The 23,889-nt window shown below is 40.5% G+C and overlaps 1 protein-coding gene across 1 annotated transcript; it reads right to left on the bottom strand.

Annotated features, from left to right (window-relative positions):
* Positions 1-713: 713 nt before the first annotated feature.
* Positions 714-18,184, bottom strand: tsr1 (TSR1 ribosome maturation factor). The gene is made up of 15 exons (XM_086036746.1): positions 17,988-18,184; positions 17,452-17,555; positions 16,687-16,915; positions 14,276-14,410; positions 13,048-13,505; positions 12,810-12,954; positions 11,026-11,201; positions 9,752-9,978; positions 8,074-8,233; positions 7,359-7,469; positions 7,150-7,282; positions 6,922-7,038; positions 3,739-3,879; positions 3,585-3,659; positions 714-3,457 (listed from the first exon to the last, which is right to left on the bottom strand). Exons 1-15 carry the CDS (start codon positions 18,103-18,105, stop codon positions 3,279-3,281), a joined length of 2,508 nt encoding a protein of 835 aa, XP_085892872.1. The 5' UTR covers positions 18,106-18,184; the 3' UTR covers positions 714-3,278.
* Positions 18,185-23,889: the final 5,705 nt, after the last annotated feature.

The following is a 23,889-nucleotide window of genomic DNA, read 5'->3' as shown; positions in this document are numbered from 1 at the left end:
TCCAAAAACATGCATGGTAAGTTGATTGGACTCTTTAAAATTGCCCCTAGGTGTGATTGTGAGTGCGGATGTTTGTCTCTGCGTGCCCTGCGATTGGCTGGCAACCAATTCAGGGTGTTTCAGGCCGACCCACGTGGGCCCAGTCCGACCCTCAATTGCGACAGCCAATCGGCGTCGAGAACATAATTTCCAGAACAGACAGACAGATAGATAGCAGACACACACACAGAGACACAGATGGGACACGTCATTGTGGTCTGTTGAACCGAAAGGTATACAACAATTTTTTTTTGTTTGTTTGTTTTTAATTTGGCTGTGTGTCAGGTGTGTGTCACCTTGCATGTGACGTGGTACCATTAAGTCTGTTCTCGAGTCCTTTGGCTGACTTGGACCGACTGGGCAGGCCTTAAATACTGATGAGACCTCACAGACAGACCAAAGCATTGATAAATGCCCATCTCTGATTATTATGATGATTATTATGATAAAACCTGCTGTGCGAGAGAAAATATGAGGGCAAAATCTGAATCTAAAATGTTTAATTTAGCATCTTTAGTAAAACATTTTTGACCAGGGTAATTAACTCATTCCCTGAAGGATATTTTCAGACCCTCGTTTACCTTAACGTTTGAAAATATTTGAAAAAACTATAAATAAATTCCTGGGATTGAATGGATGGACTGTCAAAAGACAAGTAAATTCGTCAACGGCAGTGAATGAGTTAACCAATAATTTATTGACTCCACAAGCTTTTTCTTTGGCTTTTTTTTTGGGGGGGCGCACCAAAAAAAAAGGCCACAGTAATAACAAAGAAAAGGGTGAGGATAACCATAAAACAGGGAATTGAACTTTTTGTAACATACGATAGACACTTCCTGAACAATGTGAGCAATACAATACATTGTATATCATTAACTTCAAAAGGTGAGTAGTTTTACTTTATTGTAGCTTGATTAATGAGTATACCTCCGAAAATCTTGCACGACCTCAGCTCGGTGAGCAGTTCAGGCAGTCATTCTCTAAGTGTTGTATGGGTACCACTAGTTACCACAAAGTTGCATATATTTATCGTTAAGAGCAGTTTAGGTACAATTTATTATTCCCCTTTATGTGCAATACATTTCAACTGAATCACTACAAATGTTACTTCAACTGTTGCCTGTACAGTTGAGGTTATATGATGGTGACAGTTTGCGCCTGGAACAAATTAATTCACTTTACATGATTTCCTATGGGAAAAACAAGATGGAAGTCAACTGTGTTGGCCTTTGGCGCGTACGCTATGTATGTTACTGTATTTAGGGGATATTGAATTGCACCTTCCCTCACCGTGACCTTGAACAAGAGTGCGTACAACACACACGTATCGTCGTTCACCGCGTTCTTGCAAAACGTAGGAAATAAAGTGAGTGTTGGCACAAAAAAGCTGGCTCATCCAAAAAAGTATGATACATCACCCAAGTGTGTATTGGCTCTCTTTTCTAATATATTAATAAAGTAAAAAAAAAATGTAAAAAGCACAAGGTGAACTTTTGCTCTACTTTGTATCACATTGCCTCCATTTCAATATCTTCGCCCTGTGCTTGCTCATGCAGACATCTTGGCATGCCCGCCGGGATGAATCATGTTTCTGCAAGCATGCAAAAAAAAAAAAAAAGGGGGGGGGGGGGGGCTGAGATTTGCGATAAATACTGAGATCCATAAATCAACCATTTCCCCTATTACAAAAAAAAAAAAAAAAAAAGAAAACTGCGGAGCATTTTTTGAGGGCCTTCTGTCTTGACAGCAACAATGAGGCTGTGAACTGTGCAGTAAATAAGGGACTCAATCAGGTCAAATGAGGGGCTAGCCACACTTCAAACCAGATTTTTTGGGGGCACACCACTTTAATTTTTCAGTAAGTCAGCTCAAAGGATGTGCGCAGAAGAAGTAGTGTTCACTTGGGTCTAATGGAGGTGCCAGGTTTCTTAGCAAGGCAGTGATACGTTGAGGGGAAAAAAAGGAAGGCTTTTTCCATCCCTCTCACATATTTAGACTATTGTTTCATACCGTATCCAATTTCTAAAGGGACAAGTGATTAAATACACTATACAAAAACGCCGAGGTGCATTTGTGAATTCAGATGAACAGCTGTTTAAAAAAGAAATTGATTTTAAAGATGTTGGTCGGTGAGAGAAGTGTCAAGATTTTACCAGTAAAAAGTACTGTTATGAAGAAGTGGTATATTTATGAGGATAATGCACTATTGCAAGAAAAAATTCACTTTGCAAAAAAATGTAAGTTAATTTTACTATTGTGAGAAATAAGAAAAAGGTTTCTCTGCGAATAATGTCAAAAGTTGAAGAGTATGGTCATCATGCAATGTTTGTTTTTACATGTGATTATTTTTATGAAAATAACAAACATTACCTGCACAAGAGATAATCATGATAAAAAACAAAACGTTACAAGTGGTCATTTCAACAAAAATGTGTCCTTATATTTCCAGAAAAAAACAAAACATTTTAAAGAGATAGACACTTTAGGCGAATAAAATCTTTTTTTTTCCCCTTAGAATAATGTCCATTCCTCTATTTGGACCAGTATTCGATGAGCATTTATCTCCAAATTTTTACAAACATGTTTTTAAAAGAAAGAATTAAGTTATTGGCCATTTTAATTAAAATAACATCAAATCTTTACCAGTAAAAAGCTACACATACAGTATAAAGTATAGTTATAATAGAAATCAATATTTTTTGCGAAAATTTGTGCTGATAACAGAATTATACTTGCAGTTAAACATTTTAGTAGTGGTCCATAGTTGCATTAATATACAAATTATTTTTACCTGATGTAATACTGTGTCAATAATGCATTATGTGAACAACCTCATATTAATATATTTTGAAAACACCATTATGAAAATTAAAGTCCCCCTTCTGTCAGGCAAAACATATTACTATAGTGTACTGTATTGTATTTATTTCTGGAAGATTTAGACATTGCTGCCATCTAGTGGCCAAAACCCCTATAGCAATCTAAAGGCTACAGTACCAAATCAAAAAGGTGTGCGGGCTTCGGTTTACGACAGAACTTCATTCCTTTGGCGGTGACGTCACCAAATTAGGACATTAAGTAACGCAGTAGTAAAGCCACAATCTACACTAACACAAAAGCACAATCAAATGAAAAACCGTGACCTAGGGACTTACTGTGTATCCCAATCATAAGCACCAAAATGCATGGAGTCGTCAATTAATTTTATTCAATACCAATCATGTATCCGTTCTCTCACGCTATTCCATATCCAAGTCCTGCAGGTCCACCGTCGACTCCCGTTTAAACCAAGGCAGAGGCAAGGGCACGAAGGGGTCGTACGTCCAACGAGGATAGACCCTCTTGTACAAGTTCATCAGGACCGTGTCTTGAGAACGCAGCTGACCATCGAACACGCACTTCATGTGACCGTGTGTTCCTTTAAAAATAAAAAAATTAAAAGAAATACGTTTACATGCATGCATACATACATACTACCTTAAAAGATACTACGTAGTTCTAGATTTTAATGTTGCTGTGAATGATCGTTTTGGGATTTTTCTTACCTAACGTCTCCTTGATGTGGCCCCTGCGACCCCATTTAGTGCGCAGCTCCACAGGTTTGAACCACATGATGTCATCTAGCCCACAACAGAGACGAAAGAGGTCATTCAAGAGACACGGAGCAGAAGACATGTCAAGGAAGTAATGAAGGCTCACCTCTGTTGAAGAACATGTAACGGACGACGGCAGAGCGCCGGTTAATTTTGAACGGGTGTCCGCTAAGCACGATCCTCTTGAGCACAACGCGTTGAGGGTCACAACTGAGCAGGCTGCCAGTAGCCACCAGGTCCTGCACGCCTACACGAACAAAAAAAAAAAAAAAAAAAAAAGCAGAATTAAGAAAGTCATGACTTGACAGGAATTATGTTGTCGTATAACAAACGTTCTCCGTTTTACATTAATAAAGATATAAAGGTATAATTACACAAGAATTAAGTACAAATTTTACCAGTAAAAACAGAAATATATATTTCATGAAGGCCCGCATAGAGAAATATATATTTCTGTTTTTACTGGTAAAATGTGTACGTTACACGTGCACACAGTGGGTACGGAAAGTATTCAGACAACTTGAATCTTTTCACTGTCACATTGCAGCCATTTGCCAAAATCAAAAAAGGTCATTTTATTTCTCATTAATACCCTATCTCGACAAAAAAAGTGAAATGTAGACATTTTTGCATATTTATTAAAACAGAATTCAGTATTCAGACCCTGTGCTCAGTATTGAGTAGAAGCGCCCTTTTGAGCTAGTCCAGCTATGAGTCTTCTTGGGAATGATGCAACAGGTTTTTCACACCTGGATTTGGGGATCCTCTGCCATTCTTCCTTGCAGATCCTCTCCAGTTCTGTCAGGTTGGATGGTGAACGCTGGTGGACAGCCATTTTCAAGTCTCTCCAGAGATGCTCAATCGGGTTTAGGTCAGGGCTCTGGCTGGGCTAGTCACAGAGTTGTTCTGAAGCCACGCCTTCGCTATTTTATCTGTGTGCTTCGGGTCATTGTCCTGTTGAAAGGTGAAACTTGGGCCCAGTCTGAGGTCCTGAGCACCCTGGAAGAGGTTTTCCTCCAGGATATCTCTGTACTTGGCCGTATTTATCTTTCCTTCAACTGCAAGCAGTCGTCCTGTCCCTGCAGCTGAAAAACACCCCCGCAACATGATGCTTCCACCACCGTGTTTCACTGTGGGGATTGTATTGGGAAGGTGATGAGCAGTGCCTGGTTTTCTCCACACATACTGCTTAGAATTAACACCAAAAAGTTCAGTCTTGGTCTCATTAGACCAGAGCATCTTATTTCTCGTAGTCTGGGAGTCCTTCGTGTGTTTTTGGGCAAACTCCATGCGGGCTTTCATGTGTCGTGCACTGAGGAGATTCCTGGCTTCCGTCGGGCCACTCTGCCATAAAGACCTGACTGGTGGAGGGCTGCAGTGATAGACAGTGAACTTTGGATTCTACTTTACCTATCAGCAAGGCTCTTCTCCTACGATTGCTAAAGGGAGATTCTTACTCTCTCGTTCACTAGGCCAACCGTCCTTTTTCAGGGTTCAACACTGCCCTCTGCTGCACTGCACAATATCACGTCCAACATAACCAATTGCAATACAATTTAAAAGAAAATATACTACACCAGGTGCTACATTAGGTTAAATAAAAGCAGCGTTTATTGCTAAATTACACAGTAATGTCAATCAGATGATGCATTTTGCATTTTCAAGTATTAAAATACAGTTTACACTAAATCAGATTAAGTTTGGATATTTAGTTTCATTTGTTACAACAAATGCTGTCATTGGCACTGAAATTTGTGTTGACATACGTAAACAAAGTTGCCTTGCCACATTAATAAAAGTTAGTGTGAAATATAAATCCTTGCTGTTCCTTGAGTTCTAAAATTGTTATTAAAAAAAAAGTACCGGTGTTTTCGATGAACTATATAATGTAAGCCATTGTAGTGATGCTGTGGAATCGGAATCGAATCAAATTGTAGGCCTCTGCATCAGAAATCAATTGAATCGTGGGCCTCTGAATCAAAATCGGATGGAATCATGAGGTACTCATAGATTCCCACCCCGACCATATGATATTTCAGTTTTTTTTCTCTTTTCATAAATTTGCAAAAATGTCTACATTTCCGGGGGTTTTTTCTGTCAAGATGGGCTGCTGAGTGTACGTTAATGAGAAATAAATGAAGAAATAAAATGAACTTTTATGATTCTGGCAAATAGCTGCAATGGCACAGAAAGCGAAAGATTTCCATACCCACTGTAAATGTATACATTTACAAGACTAGAAAGTGACTTTCGGCTTGTCCCATACAGGGCTGCCACAGTAATTCGCTGGCGGGAACAGAGTAGCAAATTTATACAAAACAAGTCAAATAAAATTTGAAACAAGTCAAATCAAAATTGTATAATGGTACCTCTACTTATGAACGTCTCTTCATACGAAATTTTCAAGTTACGAAACGCATCAACAGGAAAATATTGCCTCTCGTTACGAAAGAAATTTCAGGATACGAAAGGTAAAAGTATGGACTGCTACTCGCAGTAACGGCTGCTACTCGCAGCTCCAGAGTTTCCTGAACGCAACAGACTCATAGCTGCTCTGCCATTGGCTATTACCTAGCATCTTTCTGGCATCCCATTGGCTAGGAGGGACCTCTACCATTTGTGTCTGTGTGTGTAGATAGACAGATAGATCGATATATATGTGATAGATATGTCTATGCAGCGTCCTCGTCATTCGCCCCTCGGGCCATGAGGTGTTCCGATAATTTGACGTGAATTAGAAATGAGGAAAAGAAAAAAAAAAGAAGGAGAAAACAGATTTTTATGTCCATACAAACAAAGCAAGAGATAATAGAAAAGAATGAAAAGGGGATTCGTTTGGTTGATCTCGCCAAAGAATATGACCGTAATGTAGCGACAGTCACCACATGATTAAATCAGTTCTTTACAAAACGCCAGGCAAAAACCACTTCTGAGAGAGAACATGAACCAAAGAGGGCAAAAAGCGATGAGGACGGCAATTAAAAGGTAAACGACCATCATTTTTATTCTTTACTCTATTCTTTGTTTTTTTTTACATTATGCACAACCCTCATTTATTGTGCAATAATCTAATTGTAACATGTATTTGTTACATGTTTTGATGCCTTTTTATGCTTTATAAAACATTTATGTCTGAATATTGGGGGGCTTGGAACGGATTAGGGCATTTACATGGAAAACACGTCTCTACTTACAAAATTTTCTACTTGAGAAATTTCTTCCAGAACCAATTAATTTCGTAAGTAGAGGTACCACTGTATTTTTTTTTCAATATTTCTGCTGATCTCACCATCATCTCTCTGTTTGAAGAGCAGGACTCCTGTTGGGGGGAAGGTGATGGGAGCGTACACTGACACCACAGAGGGGGCGTCCGGCCTGAGGAAGCGCTCCATCTTGTGCTTGTCCGCTGAATAGCAAACACAATCATTTAATCCCTCAGTAGTTATCTTGAACGGTCGTAGAGTGTGAAGAAGGTATAAGTGCACCCTCCATCACATATCCATATATATCCACATACCCGAGGTGTGCTGAGAGAAGATGGGCGAGGCCCTGAACCGCCGAAATCCGCAGTGAAACACCAGCTCCTCTTTGGACTTGATGGGCTCTGCGTTGCTGGGGTGCCTCCTCACCAACAGGTGCATCACTGACATCTAAGGGTTAATAAAGGAAACAAGTTCAAGCGGTTTTTAAATGACCTTTTGTTTGAAATGTGAGGTGCACCGGGACCTTCTGCTCATGGGGGAGGAGGGACACCAGCACCAGCGGCCTGCCTGCCTGCACGCTCTCCATCACCGAGGAAGGCACATCACTGACATGGAGTGTGACGTACCAGCCCACCTGCACAGCATAAAGTGTTGAGTAAGTATCCACATTAAAAGACCTTTTAGCATCTTTTTAAGGTGACTTAAGATGTCAGATTCAACAAATGAGACCACAAGTAATGGAGGACCACAATGTTTTATTTATTTTCCATATTCTAAAGCGATTGCCCACCGCTGACCTGAAGTGAAAATGATAACAAAATGTTGAGTTTGGGGTTGCGCTTCCAAATATAGCTCAAGGGCTTATTTTTTCCGATGAATATTTAAAAAAAATAAAAATATCTACATTAATCAAACGGTTCTGAATCAAGTGCACGTGGTAATTAATTGCACTCGCAATGCAGCTTCGGCGGCACACATTTTTTTACTTCTACTTCGTTCGTACTTCTTCCGCACGGCTAATTAGGAATCGAAATTCATCACCAACATGCTAAAATCTGAACCATTTCGGGAAAACCGGAGTGACGGTCTGGTCCCGTTGCCACTCGATTCACGGTTATGGAATCCCAACCATGCTTAAATTTCCACCGCGTCTGTTTTTGAGATTTGAACTACAACCACCATTCTGTCTCACTTGGAATTAGTTTACCTCATGGTACGTCAAAGTGCAAAGGTTTTACCATGGCGCCTTCCTCCTCTTTGGCGGCTTCAGCCAGGATACGGCGGCGGGTGCGCTCGAAGCTCTGGAACTGGAAGATGCGCGAATAGTTGTGAGGCAAGTTCTCCATGGGATCCCAGGGGGAAGAGCGGAAACTTTTAAGACCCCGGTATCGCTGGAACCTGGAATGAGAACAGTGATGCTAAACATGATCACATCAAGCACTTTTAAACCGCATTTAAGATCAATTTCTTAGCTTCTTAATCACAGGTTTGGCAAAAAACAAAGATAAACTGAACATACCCAAAATGATTACTACTACTTCTTCTTGGAGGCAGATGCCAATTTTTGGCAGATGAAAAATACTAATTACCAAGTAACCGGCCGATTAATTGAAAAATATTGCATAAAATAACCCCCCCTCGCCACCCCAATGCATTTCAACGACAATTACTTTCAAGTTCCCAGAATGCATTTAATTAATGAAGTTATAAGGACATGAATCCTTGTCAAATGTGTTTGTGTTACCAGTTGTTTGTGTGTCACATTTATTCATTTCATATGATTTATATTGCACTGTTTTTATTTTTCACACTTTTGTGACTTGTAGGTTGTGTGTAAAATAGTGAAATGCAGGTGAATTCCTTGCACAACTCGCATTGCTGACCGAAGCATTGTTTGGAAAAATTAAGATTTGCTTTGTTTTGAATGACAGCTCGATAGAATGACCTTATCAACAAATTTCATACTATATATTTAAGGATACATGGTTGTGGTATAGATTTATGTGCAATAAATAATGATACCAGTTAGAGCTCGTCACAGACGACGTAAATACGTCGGCACGCACATACGGTTGAGTGTCGATGATGTAAATACATCAACACGTGCATACCGGCAGTTGCAAACAATTGCGAACAGCAGACAAGAAAGAAAGGAGAAAAAAATTAATTAAATAAAAATATATTTCAAAAAGGAGAACAGCAGAAATGGCGGCGCCGCCAGATCGTGCGTTCAGGGCAAAGAAGAGGAGAGCGGCACCACGAAACAGCTAAAAAGCGGACAGATGTTCAAGTTCACACATCATGATGCTTGCCTAAAAGAGACATGAGTGTTCATTCAATTTCAAAGTTGTTGTTTTTTTACTTTAATAAACAAAGAACTTTAAAAGTGTTCAGAAGTGGTTTTGTAAATTAATAATCGTGAACCCAAAAATTTCTGGATTAGTTAAAAAATTAATTGTTAGACTAATCGGAAAAAATAGACGATAGATTAACCGTGAGAAAAATAATTATTTGGGACAGTTCTAATACCAGTGCTACTTGTATACAACTACCGGAAATGGGTAGATTATATTAAGGTAAAAACCATCAGCAAATATCGGCCATTTGGCCAATGTTTAAGGGCCATAATAGCGATTCAATCAGCCGAAATCTGTTGGACCTACTACATAGAATTGTATTTAAATGAACTATTCATTGCAATAGCAGTGGGTAAAGAAAGAACACAATGAGTAATGCAAGGTGCATGGAAGGGATCTCTTAAAAGGATAAATCCCTATTCTATTTTCATGAGAAGTCAAATCCTAATTTTACATGGCAGAATTTTTTTTTCACCAGTGTTTGACAGATTTAAAAACCGCGAAACCCCCAAATGTGCAAAGAAAGATTACACAGACAGAATCAAACATCAGAACGGACCTCGTTCTGGCGGCCACGTCAAGGGGAGTGTCCACCTCGTCAGGGAACATCTCATTGGCTCGCGCCTCGCGGTAGCGTTTGAGACCTTCCTCTTCCTCCACCTCATCCATGTGTTCGTCGTAGCGCTGGTCGGCTCCCGCTCGCTCTGTGGAGCACAATTCTTCTTCCTCTTCCTCCTCCTCTTCTCCTTCATATTCCTCTTCTGAGGCAAGGTCTGAACCTGCATCCTGAACAAAGAGGTAGACAAAGAAGACAAAATACAGACTAAGTGGTAAGAACATGAGCTAATATACAATCTACAAACAAAACAATAAACGTATTATGAATACCTATGACTGTGTCAATTAAACTGAATTAAGCCCCTTCCTGTCGCTGTCCTGCATGAACGACACTGGCACGAAATAGTAGTACAAAGTCAAACTAGCAATTTTTCACATTAAGAGGTATAGCCCCGTATTTACACTGCCGATAAGTCAGTACGTTCCTCTATTTTCATTGTCCTGTACATACACCACCGACGTGAAATGGAGGGACGAAGTCCGCAATTTCCCTTGATTTTAACTTTTAATTATACGAAGCACATTGAATTAGCTTGTGTCTGAAATAAGCTATATAAATAAAGCTGCCTTGCCTTGCCTAAGATGAAAACTAGCAGCCATCATGCATTCAAGTGCCAGCCTGTAATGACAAATCACATCAGGACACAGCAGGTGGTTTGATCCAATTTTTCCCCAACATTCCTGCACCAAGAAAAGAAAAACATCCAGCATTTGAAGAACCCTATTGTTACTCACACATATTTCTGTGTGTGAACTTCAACATCAAACATGTGCAAGCGATTTTTCTTTTGAGTCCTTTTAAGCCAAGTTGAAAATAAATAATTTGGGCGACGCCGCACCCCCCCCCCCCCCGCCTCGTCTTCGCCTACCCGTGTCCAGACAGGAAGTGAGTTGTGTTCGTCGAGCAGGAAAAAGTAAGGGTCCTCTCGGGACCCCTGCGCCAAAGCACTATTGTTGTGGCCTGTAGCTTGCTGCGGCAGACGCTTGCATAAACAAACTAGCAGCAGTTTGGCAACGCAAGGTGCACCAAGCGTGGGTCACGTATGCACGGCAACATGCTAGCCACTCAAAACGTCACAAAGTTGAAGACAAAATAAACAAACATGGAACCAAAAAAAGTGGCAAATGTCACCATTTCAGTGTCCCTAAAATAGGGCTTATATTTGATTTTTTTATTTGATGTCTATGCTGTAAATAAACCAAGGACACCATTACCTGTGAGTCGTTGTCGTTCCCGTCAGGGGCCTCATCCATCATGTCATCATCGCAGTCATCGTCTTCGCTGCTTTCGTCCTCCGAGTCACCGTTTTCGTCATTATCCACAATCCATGCTGCCTGGTAGTCGGACGTTCCCTTTGGAACTTTCATCACACGTTTGCTCTTTCTGGCCTCTAAAAGACAGCAATTAAATGTGAACTATTGTTACGTAGTATAGTTGATTTTTTTTTTGGTAATGAGTTGCCATTCAGGTTGTTTATGCATGTATTGTTCCCTTTTATTGTTGTTCAGATAAAAAACTACATTTTCCAATTTCATTGCAATCAAATACAGTGGAACTTCATAAAATAATTTTCTCATAGGATACAATTGAAATTGCATAAAAGAATTCATTCCGAGGTTGAACTCCTGCCATCCTAAGACTTTTATTAGTGCAGATAACAGAATTATTTGACATTCTGTTATACCAATTTAGGTTTTACTGAACAGCAAGTCTCAACTTTATGCAGCATTTAGTTTGCTTCAAGTTAACCCAAACATATTATTTTTTAAGAATATGCTCCATACAAGCCCACTAGTTGAAACGAGGCATTCTGATAAATATTTCACTTGTGGAATAAGAGTTGATCCACCCGTTTTTAGCCATCTCAGGGGACGGACATCACAGATGCTCAGGGCTCAGGTAACGACCAATCATGGCTCAGCTTCCGAAAACAGGTGAACCGAGATTGGTCGATACCCGAGCCTTTAGCAGTTGTGATGTCACTTTCAGTCGATAGAAGTGACAAAATGGCTTCCCCCTGAGATGGCTAAAAACGGGTGGATTTTGCTGCTTAACTCATATGACGTGTTTCAACTAGTGGGCCTGCAGGGAACATATCCTTGAAAAAAATATGTTTGGGTTAAAACACTAATTACCACACAAATACAAAAATGAGTTACAGTAGTTTAGTGACACGGGAGTGTTACTAACAATGTGAATTCTTGTGTTTACTCTTCTCATCTGTTTCTTTTAAGGACAAGCTTTCAATTGGAATAAGTGTTGGAAAATAGCCAAAGACAAAATAAAACACAAAAATTACCTTTTGATACTTGTTGAACCGAGCTAGTATATCAAGTTCTCTACTAATGAACTTTAGAGGCACACTTAAGTTCTCAAGCTTAGAGGTGTTTCACTGATGGGTTCCATCATACACCAAAATCAAATATAATCCACTTGTGGATTTTCTGATTGGGGCACAAACCTTAACCTTCCTAATACACATTTTAGTGATTAGCTGGGTTTCCGTTTTTTTTTTTTAGATGTGTCGATGTGGAAGTTTATTGCAAAGCTGTAATGTAAACACATTTTTCGCGTTTCCACTTGTCATGTGACCCCGCACGCCCGCGTACGTGGCAGTTCACATGACTAACATTCCTCTTATCTTTGGATTCATGTCATCTCCTTCCTTCCTTTAAAACAGTCAAGGCAACAGCACTAGATGCAACCAAAGTGATCGTAACAACACCTTGGAGGTTTTGCAAACAAGTCTCGGCGTCCATCTTCCGTAAACAAACTTTTCGCGAGAACATTTTGTGAGATTTTATGAGAATTAGGGGAACTCATGAGACTGGACGTTACGAGACTTACACCTCAGAAGCCAAGCACTCTGGTTGGCAATGGAAACACCGACAAGTAGACATTGCACTTTATCGAAATGTAGAAATATCGTTTTGCTTTACTTTGCTGAAAAAACTGTTATCAACTGTAATGAAAGTCCAGCTATCGTTTTATTTTGTACCTTCAGCCTCAAGCAACTCTGATTCTGTGGGCCACGTTTGTTCTGCATCCATAGGGTCCACCTCAGCCTCAGCTTTCAGGCTTTCCCTGCAAGAGGGGTCTGCTTTCATCAGCACCCGCACAGGGGCCCCTGCTTCATCACCATCCTGCAAAAAAGAACATAAATAAAAAATTCAAACACAAGCAAAATAGCTACCCAAAGAGTTATTCTTAGCAGTCACTTTTTCAGAAAATCCTACCATCATGTCAACCTCTCCACCCTTGCCGGGCTTGGCTGGTCTGGGTGCAGTTGTGTTTAAGGGAAGTGGGTCCATCGGAGCGTCTATCTGACTCAGCTGAAAATCTCCGTGCCCACTGATGTGCACTAGCCTATCCACTCGGAGAGGACGCCCGCGGACATAGCCGGAAACACAGAGGGTGCCGAGGCCGGCGGGACCACCTGGTGGGCATTGGGCAGAGGCGCCGTTGGGCGTGAAAGTGACACTTTGGGCTACGAGATGGGAGCGTCTGGATCGGAAGCCCAACTTTCGTTGTCTCTGCGTGCCCAAATGTCTGAGAAGAAGGATGACATCCTGCTCCGTGTCCAGAGGGAAGAGACGAGCCTCGGGGAAGCGGATTTCTGTGACTTTGGACAGTGCCCTGCGGCAATCCACCTTCTTCTTTACCGGGAGGTCAGAAACGCCCTGACACACAAGAGCTACCAAGGTGTGGATTTTTTTTGGGGGGGTGAGGGGGACAAAGCAGGTTATTAGCATTGGAAGTCAATAAAACACAAAGATGAAATGTGCCAGTTTTAAGTAGTCAACAATGGTGCGTCAGCACTTCGACGAGTGCACAAGTGTGAAAACACGTATCGCGTTACGAAAAAATGTTGTGAATGATACAGGAAGTCATTGTAAACAATGAATGTCATCATACATTGTTTATAAGGAAATAAACTGCATCGGCATGTTGTGGGTTTGTTGGATGGAGATTAAACTAATGTTCTGTATCTCTGCCTGTTGGATTTTTGCTTTGCTTCCACTCATGGATCATTCTAGAAAATGTTTATAGGGCTGGACCGATAGTTCAATATCAATATACGTCGCGATTGACATGATCGATATAAATAGAAAATGCCTTCGATAACATGTTCAGTAAAAAAAAAAAAAAAAAAAAAAAAAAACTTGATCATGGCATGGTGCATGAAGTAGGCAACGCTTATCCGCCTCCAACATGAAGCTGCTAAACCAACGAAGAAGAAGCATTTAAAACAACGAAGAAGCAGCAGCAAAGGAGGATGCGTGCGGGCCCGGCGGCCGTGTGCCATACTCATGTTGAGCGAGCGAGCGGCGTAACTTCGTTCAAATAATTGAGCAGTCGACTCAGTGCAACTCTTACCGTGTCAGTACATTGTCGACAGTTTTTTTTTTAAATGTGTCAATACAATATCATCATCCCATCACTAGTTGCAAGGGTTAAACTTACCATAGCTAGGGAGGCCCTGGGCGAATAGACAGGAAAGACAGTAGTCTCCATAGCTGTCCCAGCCTTCAGCAGAATCCAGCACAAACACAAGGCTATCTGCCATCTTTGCTACATCGAGCAGTGAATGTATGTCATCTGGGCAGAAAGAACACACACAAGCTTCAAGTCAATGCTGAGAACAACGCGGAAGGCAGCTTAACACCGTTAATCAACAATCTGTACCTGTATATTCAACAATGTGAAAATACCCAACTCTGATGACAGTGTCTATTTATTAAATAAGGATTCCCAAAAAGTATTCTTAGTATAATTTTTTAAAATATTTTTTTTATCAGATTTCCACACAACTTATCCCGCAAGATGTTTTAAAGTAACGTCAAAAATTGTAAAGCTAGAGTAAGTTCTGTCACACCCTATGGTGGAGTACTGCATTACAAGAAGAGAACTGTTGCTTTTTTGTTGTTGTTTGCATCAAACCATTTGCTCTTGGGTTAATATTGTATATCATTTATGTACAAAAGTATTGAATTTTGATATTTTCACATGAAATTAACCTGCTTCTGTGATTGCTCTTTATAAAGAAAAACTGTATATAACAGTAAACAATTTTGCCAAAGGCTAGCATATCGTTGGCCACAAAGCGTAATTGCTGAAGTCAATGTTTTGGGCAAAAAAAAGAAAACATTTTTACAACAGACTTTTTTAAAGGATATTTTAACAAAAACTTTAACGAGATGGGTGAACAAGTTAGCGGAAGGAAAAAGTAATAATACCAATGTGGATTACTGCATTCTAAAAATTATGTTTTTCTTGTTTTCCCAAAACATTGAAGTATGACTTAGGCAATTGTGCTATGTGGCCGACAATATTCTTTTTCAAAAGTATCAGCTGTTGTACATGGTATGGCAGCAAGATATTTCTCCACAATAGTAAGTAATTATTTGGGCACAAGGAGATTTAGGATTTGAGTTTTTGAATAAATAAGGCAGCAACACCTTTTTTTGTCCTTGCCACGATGGTAGCCGCCGCTGATTCATTCATTCAAGTCTGTTGCTGTTTATGATGCCATGGCGACGGCCAAGATGCGTCGACAAATAGTCGTGTTCTTGTTATATTTCACTCAGCATTTGCAAAGGCTATACAGGGAGTGCTCATTTTACGAATGAGTTCCATTCCTACACTGGCGATGTAACACGAATTTCCGCGTATATCGGATTTCACCGCTAAAGTCGAAATTTACGTCAAAATACTTTGTATAAAAAAAGATGCTGTACTTAACATTACTGCTGAGAAGTGGATGGAGAAGGATGAGAGGGGGGCGAAAAAGGCAAAAATACTGCCAGCGCGCAGACACGATCGAGACACCCTGCGCATGCTCAACCGCAAGGAATACTGGTCTTTGTAGTACAGGAAGTGCACCGCAAATACACAAGAAGTGGTAAACAAGCTCAGAGACGCAAGATAAAAATCACACTTTTGGAGCGTGGAGGAAACTGGCTGCTTCAATCATGTGGTGAGTGACATGAATATCAAGTGTTTTGTTGACAGTTGAAAGTAACATGCGGAAATGACGTACATTTGAGTCATGGCGACTCTATCAACTCTGTCCGCTCAATCATCGAAACGGGATATTCAGAATGTTTCAGAAATCGAATTTTGACTTTAACCCGAATATTGACTGCATGTAAGCGTATTCACTATGGTGCTGGGCAATGGAGGAGGAGGCACGGGCGTCGTAAAGTCGAAACATCATAGGTCGCGTACGTTGTAATTCGAGGACTGCCAGTACACGGCAACAGGCTTGTTGCCATCTCCTTTTTTGCAAAATCCAAAATGTTTCCACAGAAACTAATGCATAGCTTTGTCTTTAAAATCTCCTTCTTCACCACCATGAGCGACTGTATGTTGATATTTTATCTGTTGTCTATGTTGCTTATGAAGTAAATCTCCGGCGCCGATCAAATGACGTGCACGAGTGAATAACTAATGCAAGTTTATCAAAAAAAATAACATCCAAACTTGAATGAAAAATATAAAAGGGCATTGGGATTTTTGAGAACAAAATCATTTAGTTAATAATATTGATTCAATCGATCAATAATAAAAATGATGTTGTGTCGATGTGTGGCCAGCATCGGCCAGCACCAGTCCAATGCTTGGCAGACACATCGATTAAATAGATTTATCATTACGCCCCTACAAAAAACAAATAACCATTCAAACTCACATTCAGTTCTATGGACTATTTAACGAGTTGTATTGTTCTAACAATACTATTACTTGTATGTATTTCGAATGTGGATAGAAACCACAGTATCTGGAGAAAACCCACAAGATGACATAGCGCACATGCAAACTCCAGACAGGAGGGCGACCTGAACAGTGATTGGAACCCAAAAGCATTCACTTACCTGTGTTGGTTCTAAGAAAGGTAAATCTCTGTTTAAAACGAGGCACAACCAGTCCAAAACTGTCACTGGCGCCACTGACAGACTGCTCCTGGTGTACAATGCCACCTGCGGCCTCTTGACGAAGCAGCTTGGTAACAGCGCCGGCGTCGACTGCGGCATGAAGAGACACCACGGCAACCAGAATAGGAGGACCATCTCTGCTGCCTAAACGCCGCTTCTCTGTTAAGACCTAGAATGGTGACAAATATTCCAACTCAGATGTACTACTTGACAGGCTGTTGTTTGTGTTAAGATGGATTAACACTGAAAGGTTAAAGTGACACAATTCTGATTTGGAGGGATCTCCTCGGGTATGATTCCATGCTTGTCGGTCCTCTTCCAAACATGGCTGAAAAACTGACATGGCACCAGAGGGATAGTACAGTACGTACACGTTAACAAAGAAGAACAACATTGCATCTAAGATGCAAAATTAAATGTTTTGTTTGACACACAGGATAAAGAATATATGCCTGGGAGTTTTTTTCATGCTATCTGCATGTGTTTCTGATGTCAAAACGGCTGCCCCCTGAGATGGCGAAACACTGCTGCTTACCTCATATTCCACAAATGCAATATTAATCAGAATGCCGTGTTTTGATTAGTGGAGGCGCATAGAACATACTATTGTAAAGAAAATTTTGGGGTTTACTTCCACTTTAAATCAGAATTGGGCACGTGGACCTGCAGTACAAATGCAGCCTAATTGATTAGCATTGTAAATACCACGTCTCTCTTGTTCTTGCGTAGTTGATTGGCTTTGTTCTTTCTGTCCATCTTCCGTTGCTCTTTTCTCTGTTTTTTAGTGAGCGCTATCACCGACACCCTTCCTGTAAGAGATCGTTTATATGGTTTGGACACAGTGGGGAAACCTCAAGACAACACTTGACATGGATACTACTGTCACAATCAAATAAAAAACAAATGCAATGTATGTGCTTCTAATGTGAGAATAGCTGTTTTTACTACTACTACTACTGAAACCGATCTTTCCACTATGTAATTACTGCATATCGCATGCCATATGTAAATATTGTGAGCATTCTAAATCACTGTAAACAACAAGCACAGTACTACGCATATTGCTAGATCAACATCTCTATGACAAGTGGCATTCTTCCCCTAAAACAGGCACACTTTCCGATAGTTTTTGTATTGCGTCAAGTGGAGGCGTGAACATGAACACGCGTGTTTGGTTAGCCGCTACAACCCAAGCTAACGACAGCTAGTAAATGTCTTATTCAAAATAAAACTACACTCACCTTTATTTTCTCTCTCAATTTCACCTTTCGTCCGATGCCTGCCATGTTTGTGGCCTTTGTTTTTCTGCTTATAGACGCCCGGCCTGTGGCCTTGTTGTTTTTCCCCGTGCGCGACCATTTTTTTACCATGTGAGCTGGAACAATCTGGTTTACTTCCGCACTCGTGACGTTGGACGGTGTTCGTCGATTGACTTCCGGGATACGTTTCTGCTTCGAAATAAGATCTAATGGTAACCCCTTGAAAATAAAAGGTCCAGTAGTAACTTTAAAATAAGAATTCAAATCCAACCATCAATTTTATTTAGTGCTTGTCCCTATATGAAAAATAAATAAATACGTATGTAAAATGTTTAAAATAGTTTCTTCCAAAAATCATTATGTTTCATTTATACTGTATTATCCATCCATCCATTATCTGTACCGCTTTTCCTCACAAGGGTCGCGGGGCGTGCTGGAGCCTATCCCGGCTGTCTTTGGGCAGTAGGCGGGGGACACCCTGAATTGGTTGCCAGCCAGTCGCAGGGCACACAGAGACAAACATCCGCACTCACATTCACACCTAGGGGCAATTTAGACAGTCCAATCAACTTACCATGCATGTTTTTGGAATGTGGAAGGAAACCGGAGTACCCGGAGAAAACCCACGCAGGCACGGGGAGAACATGCAAACTCTACACAGGGAGGCCGGAGCCGGGATCGAACCCACGGCCTCTGAACTGTGAAGCAGACGTGCTAACCAGTCGACCACCGTGCCGCCCATACTGTATTATGGCGAATTAATTAAATTATAAATTATTAAGCAATTATTAATTGTGAAATGTGTATTTAAAATTGCTTATCTTACAAAGATTTTTTTAATTCTATTATTTACAACAACAACCTGCAACCCATATGAGAATAAACAGTACAGAAGATGGATGGATGGATATTCACAATGAACTAATTAACCAAATATTTAATGCAGTGATTCTCAACCAGTGTGCCGTGGCACATTAGCGTGCCGCAAGAGGTCTTCAGGTGTGCCACCAAAAAGTACCCAATGTCAATTATTTTGACAAAAAAAACAACCTTCTAATAACTTTTTGGGTTTGATTTATCTATGCTAACTATGTATAGCAACAGGCAGAACAATGAAATGCTCTTCCACTAAATGACTGAAGTTACATAATCAACCTTTTTATACACTCATTTTGAATCATTTTTCTAAGTCGTGTGCCGTGAATTATTTTCCGTTGTGAAAGATGTGCCTTGCCTCAATAAAGGTTGATAAACACTGATTTAATGATCTAATTAAATATAACATAAATTCATAAAAGATAAATATGTGCATTGATTTCCTCTTTTTTTAAGTCAAGTTTTTAAGTTACTAGACTCTGGGTAATGTAAATGCTCATGTCAAAGTCATGACAAATTTATTTATATAGCCCTTAATCACAGGGAAGTCTCAAAGAGTTACAACATATAAATGACATCCCCTGCTTAACCCCCAAGAGGGCAAGGAAAAACAAAACAAAAAAACATCTGGGTAAAAATGAGAAACCTTGAGAAGGGACCACAGATGGGGAATCCCCCTTCCAGGATGATCAGGCTGCAATGGCTGCCAAGTGGGTAACATTTAACACATATATTATAGTTACAGTTCAACTAAATGCAGAAATGTACAAATACGTCTTTAGTTGCGTTTTAAACATTTCTACTGGGGTAGCGCCTCTAATGTCCATGGATAGGGCATGCCAAAGCACTGGTGCCCGAATAGAAAACAGTCTAGAACCTGCGGACTTCTTTTTGGCTCGCGGGATCACTAAAAGGCCGGCATTTTGTGACCGAAGGTTTTGGATTGGAACATATGATATCAATAAGTCGACGAGACAGGAAGGTGCTATGCCGTGCAATATTTTGCAGGTTATTAGCAAAGCCTTCTTGAAATCGCATCCCAAAAAACAATGTTTACCTTTGTCCATTCCGATTGGTGGTTTCAGCATCTTTTTAGACATACCAAATAACTGCACCTTCTGGCAGAAGTCATACCATCTTCCCTTTATTTTACAGATGCAGTTGCAGTTTTTTATGTCCAGAATGCGTCGCAGCTTTTCCATCACCAATAAAATATTTCATCCTAATTGACATGAGTAAATGGCTCCAGAGGTGGAAATCCAAATCTAAAATCTTGACGAGATAGCAAGATGCTAAGCCGTGCAATATTTTGTAGGGAAGTAGCAAAATCTTAAAATCGCATCTCAAGTGGACTGGGAGCCCAATAATATGATCGAATTTTCTCGTCCTTGTCGGGAGTCTTGCTGCAGCATTTTGGACTAGCTGCAGACATTTAATACTATACATGCAAGTCCAGAAAGCAAAATGTTAAATTAATCGAGGCGAGATTAAAATATCAGCATCACTATTCGATAGAATTGCACGAATTTTAGCAATATTACAGAGATGGGAAAATGCAGTTCTAGTAATATTTTTAATGTGCATTTGAAAAGACAGAGTTGAGTCAAATATAACACCGAGATCATGAGCCAGTTTAGGGACAAAGTAGGCCATATGTGGCTGCAACATAATCAGTTACTTTACTGAAGCAGCTAATATAAAAGTCCTAAATATATTTCTGAATCAAATGTCGAAATTTTTCCAATGAAAGTATGCAGATTTTGTACTGAAATATAAATGTATGCAGAATGGCATGTGTTAAGCTACATGACAAGTAGTAAATGAAACTATTGACCACGATGTACAGTAAATGAAAAGAGCCCATGTTACAACAAAGGCGAGCTTTCATTCGAGAACTTGTTCTTGTCAAAGCAGCCGTTTCACCACAAGGAAATGCAATTAAGATTGGAAGCATTATTTTTACATGGAAATCTGTTCGATGGAAGCCCGCTACTGAGAATACCTGCAGTGCCTTCTGAAACAAAATAGCCATTAAAGTGCATATTGTCATTTGTCACATAAAATTGGGAATAAAAAGAAGATATTAATGGGACCATCTCATAAGTAATTCATACATTCACCCATTTCAAAGGTGTGTGTCCTCAGGGTAGCACGTGAACTGAAGCCTGTCCCAGCTGCATGGTACACCCTATAGACTGGTCAATTCGCAATTGCGGTGCACAGATAGACAAACAATGATTCATTCAACTCTTATTTACACACCACTGGTCAATTTAAAGTCTTCAGTCTAAAATACATGTTTGTGAAATATGTGAGGAAGAGAAGTAAGTTTATGTATGGAGTGCTAGGATTTCTTGGTAAATCCTCTTCAACGATGGTTATAAAAATAAATGATAATTGGTTAGAACTTGTACAGAATGCTACAAACAGTATTATATCACATATCAAGCTACCGAATGCAAAGATAGCATGCATTGCCCGAAGGGGGGACGTCATGTTTTTGTCTTCTGATGAAAGATTGGAATTGGAATTTATCTGTGCGGGAAGGCAGTTATTGGGGAAGTCCATTGTTGAGGATGAGTCTAACCTGATGAGCCTTTTGAGATAATACAAGCTTGCCAGTAATTCATTAGTGTGGCAGATACAGCTTTTGTAATTAGAATTACAGGCGACGTGAGGTTATTATTGCGGTGCACTTAACTGGCTATTCAATAACAGTTCTAGGATTGCCCCAAGGGTAGGGAAATCATATTGGTTATGTCAAAGAACTGTAGGATGTATGTAATGGGTAGATGCATTTTTGCTGTTGTAGTTTGCAGTAGCGTACAACTGTACCTAGATATATTCACTCAGGTTAGGAGCCGATATTCAAACCTTGAACCACAAAACTCTAAGGCAGACCCCTATCTAATATGATTTGTCACAGGGCTGGATTCTTGACTAAAGCTTTCTCTGCACACAAAGTAATACTGTACGTGTAATAAATGGTTGTTTGACTACATGCCTTTTGACTGGATGGCAATCAGCCCATGGTGTGCCCTAACTTTCCCCCTAAAGTCAGCTGGGTTTCAGCTCACCCATGACCCAAATTAGGACAAGCACTATAACAAATGAATGGAGGAAAGTATGTGTAATACAGACATGGTTGGTTAGGTTGTTCAAAATAAATTTGGTATAGCCTATCATCTATCATGAATTGTACTTTTAAACTTTGGTCTGACAGAGGCAGAGTTGTTAACATTGTGTTTCTGTTTGAAATATAAATATATATTGTATTATTTCACTCGATTGGTTTTCACGTCCGCCTCACAGTCCAGAGGTCGTGGGTTCGATCCCGGCCCCGGCCTCCCTGTGTGGAGTTTGCATGTTCTCCCCGTGCGTGTGTGGGTTTTCTTCGGGTACTCCGGTTTCCTCCCACATTACAAAAACATGCTTGGTAGGTTAATTGGACACTCTAAATTGCCCCTAGGTGTGATTGTGAGTGCGGATGTTTGTTTGCCTCTGTGTGCCCTGCGATTGGCTTGCGGCCAATTCAGGGTGTCCCCCGCCTACTGCCCGAAGACTGCTGGGATAGGCCTCAGCACTCCCTGCGACCCTTGTGAGGATAAGATGTATAGATAATGGACGGATGGATTATTTCACTGTATTACAGCACCCCCCCCCCCCCCCCCCCCCCACTGTCAAACTGATAGAGGTCTGGTAATGGGCAGTGTGGGCGAAAGGGAGATAATAGTTGGTCATGGCGGAAGGCAAACAGGTGGTTGCTCAGTTTAGTTAAGTAAAAGTATTGAAATCTTAATAAACGTCGTGTTTATTGAGTGAAGTTCAACAATAGTAGCTAGTAAGGATCCTTATGATGATGATGGTACTTTAACATCCTTGACTGAACTGTCGGCTAAATTTAAGCTTCAGTCCTCTTGCTTTGTTCACAAAAAATATCCAGACTACCCAAAAAATCTCCCCCTACAGACACTATCGGACACACTTCTTGTGGTTAGGTGCGTTAAGTTAACACAAACCCGAGAGGGTGTATTTATCTCATCTACAAGGGAATCCGTTTTTTTAAGTCTTAACTCCAAAACAAGGAAATTATCGCAACAGGATGTGGTGCATATGGAGACACATGACTGGAGGCATAGTATTCTCAAATTACACAACAATTCCTCCATTTGTGTCCATAATGGACCAAGCTTTTACACAGGACCACGCCAGTCGGAAATTTTTCATGTCCTTCCATGACGTTCTGTTTTTTGTTTGCCCAGTAAAAAAAATGGTAAAACTATACATTCAGATTCAGAAAACAGTTGCTATTTACACACCAACAACACGAAATTACTAAGGGCATACAGTAAAAATGATATGAATGATATACTTGTACTACATTTTTTGCACCGTGAGTTGGAGCCCATCCCAGTTGACCTTTGGGCAAGAGCAGGGGTGTTACCGGGGTGAAGGGGGGGACAGGGGTTGGCAGTGCCCACCCACGGACACGCTCTGCCCACCCAAAGAAAACTGGATGTAGTTCTGATGAATGGGATATAAAAAATCAAAATCAAATCCACTTTTATTTGTTCAGCCCAAATCACAACAACAGTTATCTCAATTAAGGAGAAAACAAAACATGTTTAAAGGTGCAGTAGCCTTACGCTGGATTTTGACCTACTTAAGCATTGTAGAACTTTTTTGCCCCACCCAGGCAAGACTAATGCCCACCCACACCTGGCATCTTGGTAACACCGCTGGGCAAGAGGCATGGCAGTTACTGACAAAAAAACCCCAAAAACATTCACACTCACTTTCATACCAAATGATAATTTTGAGTCTTCAGTGAACCTAAGATATGGGAGGAAGTCATGTCACTTCAGCAAGAACCCTCAACCTCCGAATTGTGAGGTGGATGTGCTATAACCACTTGATCACCATGCTATTGAGAAAATCAAATCAAATGCAGGCTTTGGTCTTTGTGAGATGATGCAACAGGGCAATGCACTGAGCTGAAGGGGGCCCG

The sequence above is a fragment of the Filicampus tigris genome, chromosome 7 (genome assembly GCF_054856515.1).
Source record: "Filicampus tigris isolate MCC_2025a chromosome 7, RoL_Ftig_1.0, whole genome shotgun sequence".
Lineage (NCBI taxonomy): Eukaryota > Metazoa > Chordata > Actinopteri > Syngnathiformes > Syngnathidae > Filicampus > Filicampus tigris.
Note: the sequence above shows the minus strand (reverse complement) of the source record. Positions and strands in the feature narration are given on the sequence as shown.